This window comes from Rhinatrema bivittatum, chromosome 3 (assembly GCF_901001135.1).
Source record: "Rhinatrema bivittatum chromosome 3, aRhiBiv1.1, whole genome shotgun sequence".
In the NCBI taxonomy this organism is placed as follows: domain Eukaryota; kingdom Metazoa; phylum Chordata; class Amphibia; order Gymnophiona; family Rhinatrematidae; genus Rhinatrema; species Rhinatrema bivittatum.
The window spans coordinates 249,970,159-249,988,630 of record NC_042617.1 but is presented as its reverse complement, the minus strand read 5'-3'; the positions used below and the strand labels follow the sequence as shown (position 1 = coordinate 249,988,630).

General features: G+C 49.2%; 1 protein-coding gene across 3 annotated transcripts in view; it reads left to right on the top strand.

Annotated features, from left to right (window-relative positions):
• Positions 1-9,244: 9,244 nt before the first annotated feature.
• Positions 9,245-18,472, top strand: part of LOC115087340 (zinc finger protein 10-like) — a 49,467-nt gene continuing 40,239 nt past the window's right edge. The window contains exon 1 of one of the 3 annotated variants that reach the window (XM_029594437.1): positions 9,245-9,694. In XM_029594437.1, the coding sequence (XP_029450297.1) occupies positions 9,671-9,694 (24 nt within the window). In that variant the 5' untranslated portion in view covers positions 9,245-9,670. The remainder of the gene's footprint in view (positions 9,695-18,472) is intronic. The other 2 variants (XM_029594436.1, XM_029594435.1) reach the window with 2 other exon arrangements.

Genomic DNA, 18,472 nt, shown 5'->3' with positions numbered 1-18,472 from the left:
GAACAGCGAGGAAGGAGGCCCGAAGGCCGCGCAAGGCAAGGCAAGGAAAGGCCCGAAGGCCGCGCAGGGCAAGGCAAGGAAAGGCCCGAAGGCCGCGCAAGGCTAGAGCAGGGAGCCCAGGTGAGCTCGATGCCGAAGCACCGAGGCAACTGGCAGGCAGGGTTATAAGGACACACCCAGAGCACAGAGTGGACAGATAAGATGGACTGGGCCTGTCCGGAAAGCCAGCACTAGAGGGACCCCTGGTGGTGAGGCGGTTGCACTGCAGCCAAAACTGTAACAGTACCCCCTCCTCAAGGCCTCCCCCTCCTCCTGGGTCCCATCTTAGCAGGGGGTACTCAAAGATGAGATCTGGCCCCTCCGAGGGCAACAACAGCTGGAGCCATTCAACAGGCTCAGATGGCTGAGTTAGAAAGTCTGTTAGTGGTACCGGTTTGAGCCCCTCCGGGGGTGGCAGCAGGACCGGTTTAGCAGGCTCTTCTCGGGGTAGTGCAGCAGGTTCGGGCCCCTCTCGGGATGAAACAGCAGGCTGGAACACCTCTCCGGGCGTTGTAGCAGGATCGGACCCCTCTCGGGGCGATGAAGCAGGCTTGGCCCCCTCTTGGGGTGATGCAGCAGGCTTGACCCCCTCCTGGGGCGATGCAGCAGGCTTGACCCCCTCTTGGGGCGATGCAGCAGGCTTGGCCCCCTCTTGGGGTGATGCAGCAGGCTTGGCCCCCTCCTGGGGTGATGCAGCAGGCTTGACCCCCTCTTGGGGCGATGCAGCAGGCTTGGCCCCCTCCTGGGGCGATGTAGCAGGCTTGGCCCCCTCCTGGGGTGATGCAGCAGGCTTGGCCCCCTCCTGGGGTGATGAAACAGGCTCAGATGGCAGAGCAGCAAGGTTTGAAGCAGTGCACATAGAAGACTCAAGTAGCACTGCTGTGGGCTTGATACCTCGAGCCACACTCTGAGGCTCCTTATTTTGTTTCTGGAGGAGCAGTTTAGAGAAGGCACAGGCAGTTCTAGGACGTCTAGGGAATGTGCTCGTTAGTGTCTCAACAGCAGCTGTGGGAAGCAGAGCCCTGCTAGAGTTCATCAACTCTCTCCGTTTGAGAGAAACCTGTTCCTGAGGCTCTAGCACTGGTCTCACAGAAGCCTTCTTGGCCAGGTAAGTCCTGGGTTTTTCTATCCACAAACTGCCAGCAAAAATGTCTGTTTTAGTTGAGCCAGAAACAGAATACTGGTTAGGAGAGCTGATAGCTTTTTCTAATTGCACAGCTGGTCCTAGAGCAGAACAACGGGGGCAGGGTTTGCCTGGTGGTAACAAACACGGAAGACAGGAGCATTTCCACCACCCTGGTTTAGGAGCCAGACAGTTCAAACACTCCTGATAGACAGAGACATTTTTCTTGTTGCAGTTATTGCATGACCAGTGTTCCTGACCAACAAGTTCACAGGCTAGACAGTTCTGATAGCTTGGATAATTCAAAGTCTGACAGGAATTGCAGGTATAAAACTGTAAAGAAGGAGGCATCTTGAATTAGTGAAAAGTTGACTCACCGGCAGGACACAGACCTATCTCTTCCCCTGGAAAATGTGATGGCTTCGGCATACTGTTACGCTTGGGCTCCGGTCAGGAGGCGTGAACACCACCCAGCAGGGTGGCTCCAGGTGGAGAGAGACAGGAAGCTTAGAAACAGTGTCTGGTTCCAGGCTGGGTCAGGGCAGGCAGCAATAAGCAGTGTCTAGTTCAGGCTGGGTCAGGGCAGGCGGCAAGGAGCAGAGTCTAAGTTCAGGCTGGGTCAGGGCAGGCGGCAATAAGCAGTGTCTGGGTCCAGGCTGGGTCAGGGCACAGTAAGCAGGGCAAGGCAGGTCAGAAGGCCCGTAGGCCACACACACACAGAAGGCCCGTAGGCCACACACCATAAGCGGGGCAAGGCAGGTCAGAAGGCCCGTAGGCCACACACATACAGAAGGCCCGTAGGCCACACACCATAAGCGGGGCAAGGCAGGTCAGAAGGCCCGTGGGCCACACACACACAGACAGAAGGCCCGTAGGCCACACACCATAAGCAGAGCAGGGCAGGTCAGAAGGCCCGTAGGCCACACACACACAGAAGGCCCGTAGGCCACACACCATAAGTAGAGCAGGCAGGTCAGAAGGCCCGTAGGCCACACATACACAGAAGGCCCGTAGGCCACACACCGTAGTCAGGGCAAGCAGGTCAGAAGGCCCATAGGCCACACATACACAGAAGGCCCGTAGGCCACACACCATAGGCAGAGCAGGCAGGTCAGAAGGCCCGTAGGCCAGGTGAGAACAGCGAGGAAGGAGGCCCGAAGGCCGCGCAAGGCAAGGAAAGGCCCGAAGGCCGCGCAGGGCAAGGCAAGGAAAGGCCCGAAGGCCGCGCAAGGCTAGAGCAGGGAGCCCAGGTGAGCTCGATGCCGAAGCACCGAGGCAACTGGCAGGCAGGGTTATAAGGACACACCCAGAGCACAGAGTGGACAGATAAGATGGACTGGGCCTGTCCGGAAAGCCAGCACTAGAGGGACCCCTGGTGGTGAGGCGGTTGCACTGCAGCCAAAACTGTAACAGTACCCCCTCCTCAAGGCCTCCCCCTCCTCCTGGGTCCCATCTTAGCAGGGGGTACTCAAAGATGAGATCTGGCCCCTCCGAGGGCAACAACAGCTGGAGCCATTCAACAGGCTCAGATGGCTGAGTTAGAAAGTCTGTTAGTGGTACCGGTTTGAGCCCCTCCGGGGGTGGCAGCAGGACCGGTTTAGCAGGCTCTTCTCGGGGTAGTGCAGCAGGTTCGGGCCCCTCTCGGGATGAAACAGCAGGCTGGAACACCTCTCCGGGCGTTGTAGCAGGATCGGACCCCTCTCGGGGCGATGAAGCAGGCTTGGCCCCCTCTTGGGGTGATGCAGCAGGCTTGACCCCCTCCTGGGGCGATGCAGCAGGCTTGACCCCCTCTTGGGGCGATGCAGCAGGCTTGGCCCCCTCCTGGGGCGATGCAGCAGGCTTGACCCCCTCTTGGGGCGATGCAGCAGGCTTGGCCCCCTCTTGGGGCGATGCAGCAGGCTTGGCCCCCTCTTGGGGTGATGCAGCAGGCTTGGCCCCCTCCTGGGGTGATGCAGCAGGCTTGACCCCCTCTTGGGGCGATGCAGCAGGCTTGGCCCCCTCTTGGGGCGATGTAGCAGGCTTGGCCCCCTCCTGGGGCGATGTAGCAGGCTTGGCCCCCTCCTGGGGTGATGCAGCAGGCTTGGCCCCCTCCTGGGGTGATGAAACAGGCTCAGATGGCAGAGCAGCAAGGTTTGAAGCAGTGCACATAGAAGACTCAAGTAGCACTGCTGTGGGCTTGATACCTCGAGCCACACTCTGAGGCTCCTTATTTTGTTTCTGGAGGAGCAGTTTAGAGAAGGCACAGGCAGTTCTAGGACGTCTAGGGAATGTGCTCGTTAGTGTCTCAACAGCAGCTGTGGGAAGCAGAGCCCTGCTAGAGTTCATCAACTCTCTCCGTTTGAGAGAAACCTGTTCCTGAGGCTCTAGCACTGGTCTCACAGAAGCCTTCTTGGCCAGGTAAGTCCTGGGTTTTTCTATCCACAAACTGCCAGCAAAAATGTCTGTTTTAGTTGAGCCAGAAACAGAATACTGGTTAGGAGAGCTGATAGCTTTTTCTAATTGCACAGCTGGTCCTAGAGCAGAACAACGGGGGCAGGGTTTGCCTGGTGGTAACAAACACGGAAGACAGGAGCATTTCCACCACCCTGGTTTAGGAGCCAGACAGTTCAAACACTCCTGATAGACAGAGACATTTTTCTTGTTGCAGTTATTGCATGACCAGTGTTCCTGACCAACAAGTTCACAGGCTAGACAGTTCTGATAGCTTGGATAATTCAAAGTCTGACAGGAATTGCAGGTATAAAACTGTAAAGAAGGAGGCATCTTGAATTAGTGAAAAGTTGACTCACCGGCAGGACACAGACCTATCTCTTCCCCTGGAAAATGTGATGGCTTCGGCATACTGTTACGCTTGGGCTCCGGTCAGGAGGCGTGAACACCACCCAGCAGGGTGGCTCCAGGTGGAGAGAGACAGGAAGCTTAGAAACAGTGTCTGGTTCCAGGCTGGGTCAGGGCAGGCAGCAATAAGCAGTGTCTAGTTCAGGCTGGGTCAGGGCAGGCGGCAAGGAGCAGAGTCTAAGTTCAGGCTGGGTCAGGGCAGGCGGCAATAAGCAGTGTCTGGGTCCAGGCTGGGTCAGGGCACAGTAAGCAGGGCAAGGCAGGTCAGAAGGCCCGTAGGCCACACACACACAGAAGGCCCGTAGGCCACACACCATAAGCGGGGCAAGGCAGGTCAGAAGGCCCGTAGGCCACACACATACAGAAGGCCCGTAGGCCACACACCATAAGCGGGGCAAGGCAGGTCAGAAGGCCCGTGGGCCACACACACACAGACAGAAGGCCCGTAGGCCACACACCATAAGCAGAGCAGGGCAGGTTAGAAGGCCCGTAGGCCACACACACACAGAAGGCCCGTAGGCCACACACCATAAGTAGAGCAGGCAGGTCAGAAGGCCCGTAGGCCACACATACACAGAAGGCCCGTAGGCCACACACCGTAGTCAGGGCAAGCAGGTCAGAAGGCCCATAGGCCACACATACACAGAAGGCCCGTAGGCCACACACCGTAGGCAGAGCAGGCAGGTCAGAAGGCCCGTAGGCCAGGTGAGAACAGCGAGGAAGGAGGCCCGAAGGCCGCGCAAGGAAAGGCCCGAAGGCCACGCAAGGCTAGAGCAGGGAGCCCAAGTGAGCTCGATGCCGAAGCACCGAGGCAACTGGCAGGCAGGGTTATAAGGACACACCCAGAGCACAGAGTGGACAGATAAGATGGACTGGGCCTGTCCGGAAAGCCAGCACTAGAGGGACCCCTGGTGGTGAGGCGGTTGCACTGCAGCCAAAACTGTAACATGTGCTACTTGCTAACTTCATGGAGTGCTTCCTAGTCTTTGTATTATCTGAAAGAGTAAATAACCATTTCACATTTACCTTTTCAAGTCCTTTCATGATTTTGTAGACCTCTATCATATCCCCCCTCAGCTGTCTCTTCTCGAAACTGAACAGCTCTAACCTCTTTAGCCTTTCCTCATAGGGAAGACATTCCATGCCCTTTATCATTTTTCTTTATTTTATTTTTATACAGCCAAATTTTCCATAAGCAATAACAGTGACAATTACCCACAGAATAAACACCCCCTCCCATCTAGATCAGTTTGACAGAAATGTTTCATTTTTATCTGCCAACCAATTTGTAAATAGTTTCCAAATATCTTCAAATTATTCTAGCTTATTTCTTTTCATAGTTGTAAGTTTCTCCATCTGATAAACGAACAAAAGACGCTTATACACCATATGCTTGCTAGGCACAGTCTTAACCTTCCAGTGCACTACGATAGTGCGTTTTGCTGCCAGCAAGATCTGCGTCACTATCTGATCAGTCTTTCTCGCATACCTTCAATCGAGACTGATAGTAGGAAAGACAATGAATCAATGTCCATTTGGAATCCTGTAATATCTTGAGCCAAGCCCCTAATCATCCCCCAAAATAAATCGATTATTGGACAAACCACCACACATGTCCCATAGTACCTCTCCCTCCTCATTCCCTTCAACATTGATCAAAAGTGCTCGAAAACATAGAACTTAAATGTACCATCTCAAATATATTTTAAAAGAATTTTCCACCAGTTGAGTAGACAGTGAAGTCTTCGCCACTCTCCACCTGATATCAATCCAGACGTCTTCATCGGCTGAGCAGCCCAGATCTCTTACCCAATCTTTTTCATGCTCAAGAAGAACATTATCAGAGGGATAACTTAACCACTTAGACATTTTTTAGATAAACCCTTTAATGGGCAGCCCTTTAATACCATATGTTTCAAAGATTGAGCATCCTCTACCCTCCCATTTAGTCCCCACTTTACAAATTATGAAATCACGAATCTGTAAACACGTATACAAATCTCCCCTCCCCATATTAAACTTTTCTTTCAAATTGGTAAAAAGCATCCACCCTTGTGGAGATAAAATTTGACCCCAGCAAACCAGACCCTTCCTTTCCCAGTTCTGAAACTTAACATTATCTAACCCGGCTTGAAGTCCCTCATTACTCTTGATCAGCATCAGTGGCGAGCACTACCCCAGGGGACCAATTTCTATTTAAGTGCATCCCATACCTCTAATGTTCTTCTAGTAAATGGATTATACAGATTCTTCCTTATATGGGATCTCCAAGTGACCCACAACAATGCCTATAATGGGAAATGTTGAAAGTGCTGCCCTATACAAACCCATTGCTTCACCCTCTTAGTTCGAAACCATTCGAGACTAGCTCTCAATTAAGCAACTTGTGGAACTCCTAGGCCCCCCCCCCCCCCATCCCCCCAATCCTTTGGGTATAAATACAACTCTTCTGGACACACGGTGACTCTTCTGCTGCCAAATAAAGTCTAGAAATTTCCCTTGAATTTGTTTCAAATTCCCAGCGCCAAGTCTATCAGAAGCACCTGGAATAAATAATTTAGCATTTATCTTTAGCACCGCTAGCCTCCTTAACCAGGTTAAGTTTGTCTTTCTCCATTTATACATATCTGATTTTATTACCTGAATTAAGGATGCATAATTTAACTGTGTTAATTGAGAGATATCTTTAGTTATTTTCACCCCTAGATACTTAACAAACTGAGCTGCCCACCGAAATGAAAAGTTATTTTTTAAACGATCTACTAAGTCAGGTCTTAAAGAGATATTTACAATTTCAGATTTACTCATATTAACCTTGAAACCTAACTTCCCATAGTTCCATAACTCAACCACCAAGTTAGGAAGAGAAACCATGGGACTGGACTCAGTAAACATCACATTGTCTTCAAATAAAGATATCTTAATCACTTCTCCCAATCTGAATCCCCCTAACATCCTTATGTCTAACTCTCATAGCAAGTGGCTCCATCAGTAAGGCAAACAAAAGTGGGAAACTCTGCCTGGTGCCATGCCCTAATGCAAAGGAATCAGAATAACCACCATAAATTTTCACACATGCTAATGGAAACTCATATAACTTACTAATCCATGCATGAAAATTGCCCCCGAATCCAAACTTCTCCAAAACTTTATACATAAAGGGCCAACTTAATATATTAAAAAAGCACCAGTCCAAGTCTACTGTTTTCTGTCTTTTAACCAGTTTGAATTCACAAAAGAACTTCCCCTATCCCATGACTTTTTAGTTTTCTCAGGAGCCTCTCATGAGGGACTTTGTCTTCTGAAAATCCAAATAAACCACATCTACTAGTTCACCTTTATCCACAGGTTTATTCACCCCTTCAAAAAAATGTTGCAGATTTGTGAGGCAAGACTTCCCTTGAGTAAATCCATGCTGGCTGTGTCCCATTAAATCATGTATATCTATATGTTCTGTGATTTTATTCTTTATAATTGTTTCCATAATTTTTCCCGGCATTGAAGTCAGGCTCACTGGTCTATAGTTTCCAGGATCACCTCTGGAGCCCTTTTTATACAGGGTGGAGCATGGAAAAGTAGCCCGCCTCCAATACCAGTGCTACTTTTCCATGGGCCATCCTGTAAATCAAGGCTACATTGGCCATCTTCCAGTCTTTAGGTACAATGGATGATTTTAATAATAGGTTGCAAATTACTTGTAATAGGTCTGATATTTCATTTTTGAGTTCTTTCAGAACCCTGGGATGTATACCATCTGGACTATGTAATTTGCTACTCTTCAGTTTGTCAGTCTGGCCTACTACATCTTCCAGATTCATCATGTTTTGGGTCAGTTCATCTGAATCGTCACCCTTGAAAATCTTCTCTGGAACGGGTATCTCCCCAACATACTTCTCAGTAAACATAGAAGCAAAGAATTAATTTAGTCTTGCCGCGATGGCCTCATCTTCCCTAGGTGCCCCTTTAACCCCTCGGATATCTAACAATCCAACCAACTCCCTCACAGGCTTCCTGCTTCAGATATATTTTTTAAAGCTTTTATTGTGTTTTTGCCTCTATGGCCAACTTCATTTCACATAATCTTTTAGCCTGTCTTATCAATGTTTTACATTTAACTTGCCAACGCTTATGCTTTTCCCTATTTTCTTCAGATGCATTCATCTTCAAATTTTTCAAGGAAGAGCTTTTGGCTAAAATATTATCTTTCACCTCACCTTTTTAACCATACTGGCAATCGTTTGGCCTTCCTTCCACCTTTCTTAATGCGACAAATAAAGGATAACTGGCCAACACAAAGGTGGACACCTTGCCACTCTAACTAGGTGACATTACTTGAAACTAACAGGTAGCAGATGTAAACTAAATTGGAGAAAGTATTTTTTTGCTCAATGCACAACCAAGCTGTGGAATTTGTTGCCGGTGCATGTGGTCTTGGCACATATCATAGCAGGGTTTAAAAGGACAAGTTCCTGGAAGAAAAGTCCATAGATAGGTAACCAGGTGACTCCAGGAAGACCCACCACTTGTCAAAGGGAGTGAGCAACAAGAAAATGGATCTCTTTTTTTGTGATTGGCCACTGTCAGAGGCAGAATGCTAGGCTCGATGGACATTTGGTCTAACCTAGTATGGCATTTCTTATGTTCTTATAGCTTTTACAAAGGATTATGTTTGTAAGTTGGGACATGGTTCCTTTGTTAAGCGAGATTATTTGAATCAGTGGTAGTATTCAATTGTTAGAAGACGTTTTATCAGAGAACTTTGTCCAGTAGGTGTGAGATTTTTTGGTCTATTATTTTATTATTCAAATGGTCTGTTTTGCTCTACTGTATGTTTTGTTTTGTCATGAAATTTGTGCATGCTTCCTTTGAACACTACTTTGTGCAACCCTGATGGACTGTGGAAACGGCCAATAAGAAATTTTACATAAATAAAAACATCAAAGAACTACCAAAATGGCCACCACTATCATATGGTACACAGCTACTATGGAAACAGAGCTATACAACCTGGGAGAGTGGTCATGTGATTGGATCAGGTGATTTGAAGATATCAGTGATTTGTCTGCAAGTTGATTACAACCAGGAAATCAAGCACAAATAAAGTAAACAAGTAAAGACCGCATGCCATCTAGTTATTTTAGTGTATATTCTTTGCCATTGGTTTATAAAATATATATTTTTAACTTTTTGTAATTATTATTTCCCTAAAAATCACAGAACTACAAGTCCATAGATGCAACGGGATTTACACTAGCTCCCTGACTTGTTCCTTCTTTCTCTAATCGCCTGCTCTTACCCAGTATCTCTTCTATTCCACCTTAAGCACGCACTGGCGGGCAGGCAGCATGGTATCAGCTAGGGAGGGCTGTGCATGCTCAGTTTCTGCTTTTCATTTCTCTTCCTCTAGCATCTGCGAGGCTGCATAGAGCGGAAGCTTCAGAAGAAAGCAAAAACTTTCTGCTTCCCCGGGACTAGAATTCTCTGCAAGTTCCAGATCTTGCCCTACACTCTGCAGAGGGGGAGAGGAGGTACTTTATCTGAGACCCTCAGGAATCAGCCCAGCTTTCTCCTGTCTTAGTCATTTTTTCCAGTATCCGACCAGGAACAGGGAAATCTCCAGCCTGAATACAAACCTCCAGCTGCAGAATTCAGAGGGAAAACAGGAGGGAAATGTCTGCCCTGGATCCTGATGTGGTAAGAAATTAATTTTCTAACCCTTACTATACCTAGACTCCGGGCAGCTTGTGTGAACTTTTAGTATCAGGCTTCCCTTCACCAGAGATGATCATTTTCATTTTAGGGTCTCCTTTCTGTCTGGGTTGCAGCTGGGCACCAAGTTTAGACCAGTTCTGTCTGGGTCCCAGGCTAACCAACTATAGATTGATGAGACTGACTTCAGTGCCAGCAAAATATTGTGGAAAGTATTCTGAAAAACAAAATCACAGAATATATAGATAGACATGGATTTACCCAAGGGAAGTCTTGCCTCACAAAGTCTACATTTTTTTGAAGGGTTTAATAAACTTGTGGGTAAAGGTGAACCTGTAGATGTCATTTAAAAGACTTCTGACAAAGTCCCTCATGAGAGGCTTCTAAGAAAATTAAAAAGGCATGGAATAGGAGGCGATCATGTCTCCACAAATCCTTTTGTGGTTTGGAAATTGTTTAAAAGACAAAAAAAAAAAAAATAGTTGGATTAAATGGTCAATTTTCTCAATGGAAAAAGTTAAACAGAAGAGTACCTCAGGGATCTGTACTTGGATCTGTGCTTTTTAATATATTTATAAATGATCTGGAAAGAGGTCCGACGAGTGAGTTGATCAAATTTGCAGATGACACAAAATTATTCAGAGTAGTTAAATCACATGTGGATTGTGAAAAATTGCAGGAGGAGCTTGTGGGATTGGGCTTTCATATGGCAGATGAAATTTAATGTGGACAAGTGCAAGTGCATATAGGGAAAATTAACTCATGCTATAGTTACACGATGTTAGGTTCCATATTAGGAGCTACCACCCAGGAAAAAGATCTGGGCGTTATAGTTGATAGAATGTTAGAAATGATTAGGCAGAGAATAGTGAATAAAACAGAGAATGTCATCATGCCTCAGTATCTCTCTATAGTGAGACCGCACCTTGAGTACTCTCTGCAGTTCTGAGTTGCCGCATCTCAAAAAAGATATAGTTGCACTGGAAAAGGTACGGAAAAGGGCAACCAAAATGATAAAAGGGATGGAACAGTCCCCAATGAAGAAAGGCTAAAAAGCTTAGGGCTGTTCAGACAACTGGGGAGAATAGGATAGAGGTCTATAAAATCATGAAAAGACTTGAACAGGTAAATGTGAATATGTTATTTACTTTTCAGATAATTGGAGGGCTAGGGGGCTCTCCATGAAGTTAGCATTTAAAACAAATTGTAGAAAATTCTTTTCCCGTTGATAGCAGGGCTGAATTAGCCATGCTGTCATGGGAACTGTCCATCAGGGCCCAGGAGGCGGAGCTTTGTAGTAGATACAGAGCTTTGCTCTGTGCAGCTGTGCGTGCCTTCCCATGCAGAAAAACAGTCTCTCCTTAGTCTGTTTTTCCGCGCGCGGGAGCGCACGCAGAGCTAGAGTTCTCCTCAGCAACTCTCCGAAACAGAAGAAAAAATGTCTAAAAAACAGGAGCCAAGGCCCTCGGGATTCCAGTCCTGCACTTGTGGCAAGATCATGTCCATAACCGATGGACATGATCGGTGCTACAGGTGTCTGAGAACGGATCACCAACAGGCCGCATGCAAGCACTGCCGCAGGATGTCGCCGCGGGCTCGCCGGCAGAGGGCCCAAAAGCTGCAATCGTTATGGATCAAGGAATCGGGTGGTGCTACGCCTTCGGAGGCCCACTTGTCACCTGGCCCGGATCACCATCGGATGGCTCCGGTAAGGAGAGCAGCGTCCGTGGAACCTTCCACCTCCAGGACTGGAGGCCTGGAAGCCAGCCATCATGCCCGGAGTCCAAGCAAGGATCGGCGTGACTCACCGTGGCAAGGCCGAGGAGCGAAGTTAGTCACGACGCACGGCAGAGGAGATGCGCACCGGCTGGGGCTGAAGAGCGTTGGTCACGCATCGGAAGCATCGACTTCGCTGGCACTCGAGGCGAGAGAGTCAAGTTGCAGGGCGCCGGAGGCACTGGGATCGGCCCACAAGCCAAAGCATGAGCCGAAGAACGACGCAAAAAAGGGGCGGCCACCCCAAACGACCCCGGAACCACGGAAGTCGGCACACTCGGTGCCGATATCGACGCAAGGAGTGTCGAAAGGCCCGGAATCGAAGCCTACGGTGCAGGTGTCGGCGCCGAAGCCCAAAAGCTCGAAGCATGCGACGCATAAGCAGAAGTTCCCGGGTGGAGACCATCTGACGTGCCCTTCACAGACGGCGCAGAACATAGGGACAAGGTCAACCTCACCGGATTCACCGCTAAAGAGTCAGCACACGTCCCCACCTGCCCCGCACAGTCGGGGGAGGACGGAGAAGCAAAAGAGGCAAGGGAAATTGAAACACTGGCCTCACGTGAGAACGGGTACATCGCCTGAAGCCTCCCCGAGGCTACAACACCCTAGTCCTAGGGGTCCGATGGGTCGGGGTCCCTGAGGAGTGGGAGATATGGCAAATCCTCGATGCACTCGGAGGAGGAGTATGTCCATCTTACGTCCTCGTCTTCGTCCTCCCTGGTGGGCAGATCGCCGGTTCCATCACGGGGCTCCGATCATGGCACAGAGGATTCGGCCATAGATCAACCGGTTCCAAAGAAGCGTAGACTGGAGTTGGGAAAGACACCCACGGCATCACCTGCCAGTGGCGCAGACCAGAAGCCGAGAATGCCCCCACAGACGAAGGAAGCCTTTTCTCAGCTATCCACAGCCTTAGTGGGTTTCTTTGAAGTCTTCGACTCCACTTTCCATCTCTCACCATCTTCTAAGGAAAGCACTCTTCCCTCTTCTCAAGGGGAAGCGGAGCCAGAACCGAGCACATCATTCGCAGAGACTCCCAAAGGTCTCTCCCCACGGGCTCCTCTCCCACCTACACCCATAGCACCGAGGAGGGTATGGTCACCCCCGATAAGGGATCCGTAGTCACCGCCATCATCACCATCATCTCCAGCATCATCCATGGGTTACCCTTCCTATCCCCCAGAGGACACGGCGGAACCATACTCACCGCCAGAGGATCTCTCGTACCCGAAATTTCTGGATAAGATGGGAACCCTTCTCAGTTTAGAAGTACAGAAGGTACCAGATCCACGGGCGGAAACACCGGGAATCATAAAGATTTTTGATGTTCCGAAGGAACCTACAGCACTTCCGTCACACAAGGTGCTTGACTCCCTCCTGGAGAAAATGTGGGCGTCCCCTTACACGACAACACCGGTATCCCGGAAATTAGATTTAAAATTCCTCATGCAGAAATCCCAGTTCTATTCTTCGCTTCAACTTCCACACTCGTCACTAGTCGTGGAATTGGCGATGCAACGTGCCAAAAGATCCAAATTACATGGCTCGGCACCACCGGGAAAGGAACAGTGCCTCTTGGACGACTTTGGTAAGAAGGCGTACCAGTCTTCCATGATCTCGGCTCGAATCAGCCAGCACCAATTTTATATGGTGCAGTACCTCTACGAAAGTTTTGAGACCTTGAAACGGGCACTTCCCGACTTCGACGTGGCACCAGATGCAATACACCTGCCAATTCAAAACCTGGAAGAGGGGATTCGGCACCTCCTCTGGATGGTGTATGAGGGGTTTGAATCGTTGGCACGCACGTCAGCATCAGCTATCGCCGCCCGCAGAATGGCCTGGCTTAGGTCCAGTGCCATTCGGGAAGAACTGTATGAACGGCTGGCAAATATTCCTTGTAAGGGGGACAATCTCTTCGGGGATAAGTTTCAGGATTCGGTGGCCAATCTATCATCCTCCCGAAACTGGATTACTGCAACTCACTCCTTTTGGGCCTTCCCGCCAGCACAATAAAACCACTTCAGATGGTCCAGAATGCGACGGCCAGGTTCCTCACAAACACCAACAAAAGGGAACACATCACCCCTATCCTCCAGAACCTCCACTGGCTGCCAATTAAATTCAGGATACTCTTTAAAGCCCTCATGATGATACACAAGGCCTTACACAACATCTCCCCCCTCAACCTAACTTTCCAACTTCAGCAGCCATTACCAAGAGACCCATCAGAAGAGCGTACAAGGATATGCTACACACCCAGCTGGCAAAAACCTCACTTAGGAAACGCACCCTTTCCACTGCGGGTCCCCCACTTTGGAATTCGCTCCCTCCGGACCTCCGCAAAGAACCCTGCCTTTTGGTATTCAAAAAGAAGCTAAAGACTTGGCTATTCAGCCAAGCATACCCTGAGAGCTAAGATCCGATGAATCGAGCTTTATAGATGCTGGCCCACCAATCCCACTGTAAATATGTTTTGAATTGCAGTTCACTTGTTCACTGTAAGTTCATTTTCAACCTTGTTCCAATGTATCCGCCCCTGAGGCGACAGTTCAGTTCTCTGTAAACCGGTGCGATATGTATTCTATACAGGAACATCGGTATATAAAAATGAAAAATAAATAAATAAATAACAATTTTTCCGTACTTGGACAATTGGTTGATTATGGCCTCCGAACTCTAGACTCTCCGCAATGACCTGCATCTGACAATGCAGTGCCTGCATGGTTTGGGGATCCTCATCAATTATCAGAAATCCATTCTCGTTCTGACACAGTCTGTTCAGTTCATCGGAACGGCTCTCGACACCATCAGAGCCAGAGAGAGGAGGCTAGAGATGTGCTGACTCTTCCGAATCACAAGCCTAATCAGGACACCATCCGCAAGACAGATTTTAACCGTCCTGGGGCACATGGCGGCGGCGGCCATTTACACAGTTCCCAACACACGACTCCACATGCGTCGTCTGCAATGGGGACTCAAAAGATAATGGAAGCAACACATACAACCACTCTCAACCTGGGTGAAATTCACACAGGCAATGCTACGTGATATCCAGTGGTGGCTCCGAGGGACAAATTTACAGACAGGAGCGTTATTCTCCCCTCCTCAACACAATACTGTCCTTACCACAGATGTTTCCCGGAAGGGCTGGGGGGCACATCTAGACCACCTACAGCCACAAGAACAAGTTCTACAAATCAACCTGTTGGAACTCAGGGCGATAAAAAACGCCCTACAGACATTCCTTCCACTCTTAAGAGGCCGCAGGGTGATGGTCTACACCGACAACCAAGTCGTGATGTACTACATCAACAAACAAGGCGGGTCCGGTTCCTGGTCCCTTTGCAAGGAAACACTGCAAATCCTGGAACATGCGGCCCGACACTCCATATGTCTGCAGGCCACGTACCTGCTGGGAACGGTAAACACCCAAGCCGACCGCCTCAGCCGAATATTTCATCCGCACGAATGGACCCTTCACCAACAAGTAGCGGACGGGTTGTTCCAGCAGTGGGGAGTTCCGATCATAGACCTCTTTGCCACGGAATTCAACACGAAACTTCCGTGTTTTTGCTCAGTGTGGGCCAGCGACACTCGGATAGCTCAAGATGCATTCCTCCTACCATGGACGGAACCCCTTATGTATGCATTCCCTCCAATTCCTCTCATAACATGTACCATACAAAAGTGCATACAAGATGCAGCACAACTGATCTTGATCGCACCTGCGTGGCCACGTCAACCATGGTACACTCATCTACTTCATCTATCAGTAGCGGATCCCATGCTACTGCCAAACAGGGAGGACCTTCTCATGCAAAACGGAGGAGCCCTAGTACATCCCATGCACACCTCCTTACACCTAACGGCGTGGAGATTGAACGGTGCTTATGGGAGGAACAAGGTATATCGCACTCAGCGCAAACCATACTTCTAACATCAAGGAAACCCTCTACACATAGAAACTACAATTTTAAATGGAAGCGTTATACGACGTGGTGTTCCTCAGAAGGGATACCTCCCTTGGATTGCTCGCCGGAAAAATTATTAGATTACTTGCGCACCTTGTATCAGGCGAGCCTCGCCACCTCGTCAATCAGAGTACACCTCAGTGCTATAACCGCTTACCACAGACCATACAATGGACATCCCATTTCGGCTCATCCGTTTATCTCAAGGTTTCTGAAAGGCCTCATGCATCTCCGACCTCCCATTGCAAAGCCTCCGATTCCGTGGAATGTCAACTTGGTGCTGGAACAATTAATGGTGGTACCATTTGAACCAATGGAAGAAGCTCATATCAAGTACCTAACATGGAAAGTGGTGTTTCTAATCGCGCTGACGTCAGCCCGCAGAGTGAGTGAACTACAGGCGTTAGTACACTACTCTCCATATCTGCAGTTCTTTCATAACAAAGTAGTACTGCGGACTCATCCAGCCTTCCTACCGAAAGTAATCACGCAATTCCATTTGAATCAATCCATTGAATTACCAACGTTCTTTCCCAAACCGTATCAGAATGATAGAGAACGTTTGTTGCATACTTTGGACTGCAAAAGGGCGTTGGCGTATTACAAGCAACGCACACAGTCAGAGACTCGTGTTCGTCTCCTTCAATCCGAACGCGCCAGGGCTCCCAGTAGCCAAACGGTCTGTATCCAGCTGGATTGCCCAATGCATTCAATTTTGTCATCAGAAGAAGAACCTCAGCTTACCTTCTCACCCAAAGGCGCACCAGGTACGAGCAATGTCCACCTCATTGGCTCATCTTGCACAAGTACCACCAATAGACATTTGCAAAGTGGCAACGTGGTCTTCATTACACACATTCACGTCCCACTACTGCCTGGATCAACAGGTGTCGCAGGATGCCAACCTCAGGAAGGTGGTTTTACAGACAATATCTTCCTGATCTACACCTGACTATCCACGCTTTGGATCACGCAAAAGAAAACAAAAAAACAAAAAAGGAAGAAAAACAGGACAATGAGAGTCTTCGTATGAAGTGCTGTAATTGCGTGATTGGGAGCTTAGGACTCCCATGACAGCATGGCTAATTCAGCCCTGCTATCAACGGGAAAAAGCAAGTTTGCTTACCGTAAATGGTGTTTCCGTAGATAGCAGGATGAATTAGCCATGCTGACCCACCCACCTCCCTGGATAGTCAGCAAGTTTTTCACCAACTGCTACATCACAGACTGAGGAGAGACTGTTTTTCTGCGCAGGAAGGCACGCGCAGCCGCACAGAGCAAAGCTCTGTATCTACTACAAAGCTCTGCTTCCTGGGCCCTGATGGACAGTTCCCATGACAGCATGGCTAATTCATCCTGCTATCTACAGAAACACTGTTTATGGTAAGCAAACTTGCTTTTTTCGCTCAACATCCAATGAAGCTCTGGGATTCATTGCCAGAGGTTGTGGTTAAGGCAGTTAGCATAGCTGGGTTTAAAAAAAGTTTGGACAAGTTCCTAGAGAAGTGCATAAACTGCTATTAATCAAGTTGACTTAGTGTTATGATTTCAGCTGCTATGTAGCCTCCCCATCCACCAGGGATCTTGAATAGCATGTCCTCCAGGCTGGCCAAGCTCCTCCCTCCTGCCTGTACCACAACCAGACTCCAGCCTTACATAACCCTGCTTTTTCAGTCCCAAGATGCTTCTGAATCAAGTCACCCTTGGCTCCCTACCCTAAACACTCTTGCCTTGTGGCCTCCCCAGGCCAATCTTTGCCTTGCCTTGTGGTCTCTGGGCCTTCTGACCCCTTGCCTTGCCTTTTGCCCCTTGGGCCTTCCTGTATCACTGCCTTCAGGCCTGTATGTTCTATGTTCTATCTTATCTTTGACTTGTCCTATCATGTCCAGTCTTACCTGCATGCTGTTCTGTCTAAGCCTCAGTCCAGTCTTACTTGCCTTCTGTTCCAGCCTTACCTGCACTCTGTTCTAGTCCAAGCCTTGGTTCCAGCCTTAACTGCTTTCTGTTCCAGTCCTAGCCTTGCCCTGCCGCCCCATGCCATTGTGGGTGTGGTGTTCCCCACGCTCTGCCCAGACAGAAACCATAACATTTACGGAATAGTCACTGCTTATTACTAGCATTAGTAGCACGGGATCTGTTTAATGTTTGGGTAATTGCCAGGTACTTGTATGCTGAATTGGCCACTGTTGAAAACAGGTACTGGGTTTGATGGACCCTCGGTCTGACCCAGTATGGATAGGTTCTTATGTTCTTAAGTTTACGCATGCCTATGACTGGCACTGTTTCTAACCCTTCTATTCAGACCACCCCAGCTTAAAAGAACATATTTTTTTTCTGTACCTGACTCATCTAACTTGCCCTCCTCACAGCACACAGGGCTCCCATTATGCTATAACAAGCCGTTAAGCCCGTTAAAACGGGCAACATTAAATTTTTTTTCAGTCCATTTTCGAACACAGCACCCTTCTACACTTTTTCTCCCTCACTCCCCCTTCCCCCTCGTTCACTCACCCCCTTCCCTCCACTCAATCTTACTCACCCCCTCTGTCTCCCACTGCCTCCCTCCCCTCACTCTCACCTCTCTCCCCTTCCCTCAGTCACTCCCCACCCTCTCTCAATCCCATCCCCTCTCCCTCAGCCCTCCTCCACTCCCTTTTTCTCTGTCTCTCACCTCCCCCTCATTCTCCCCTCTCATTTTCCCCTCTCCCCTCACTCCTCCCCACCTCTCCCCCACCCCTACCTCCCCTCTCTCCCACCACTCTCCTCTCTCCCACTATTCACCTCCCTCCCCCCACTCTCTCCTCCCTCCCCACAGAGTTCGCTGCTCCTCGCGGACGCTACTGGCCGCCGCTCCTCGTCGCCGCCATGTTGATATCCAGCTGACGCTCACAGCCCGTAACAACGGGCTACGCTGACCCTCCCACCCCTTCCTCTCACCCTCTCCTCCCTCCCACCCCCCACTCACTCTCACCCTCCTCCCTCCCACCCCCTCACTCACCCTCGCTTCCCC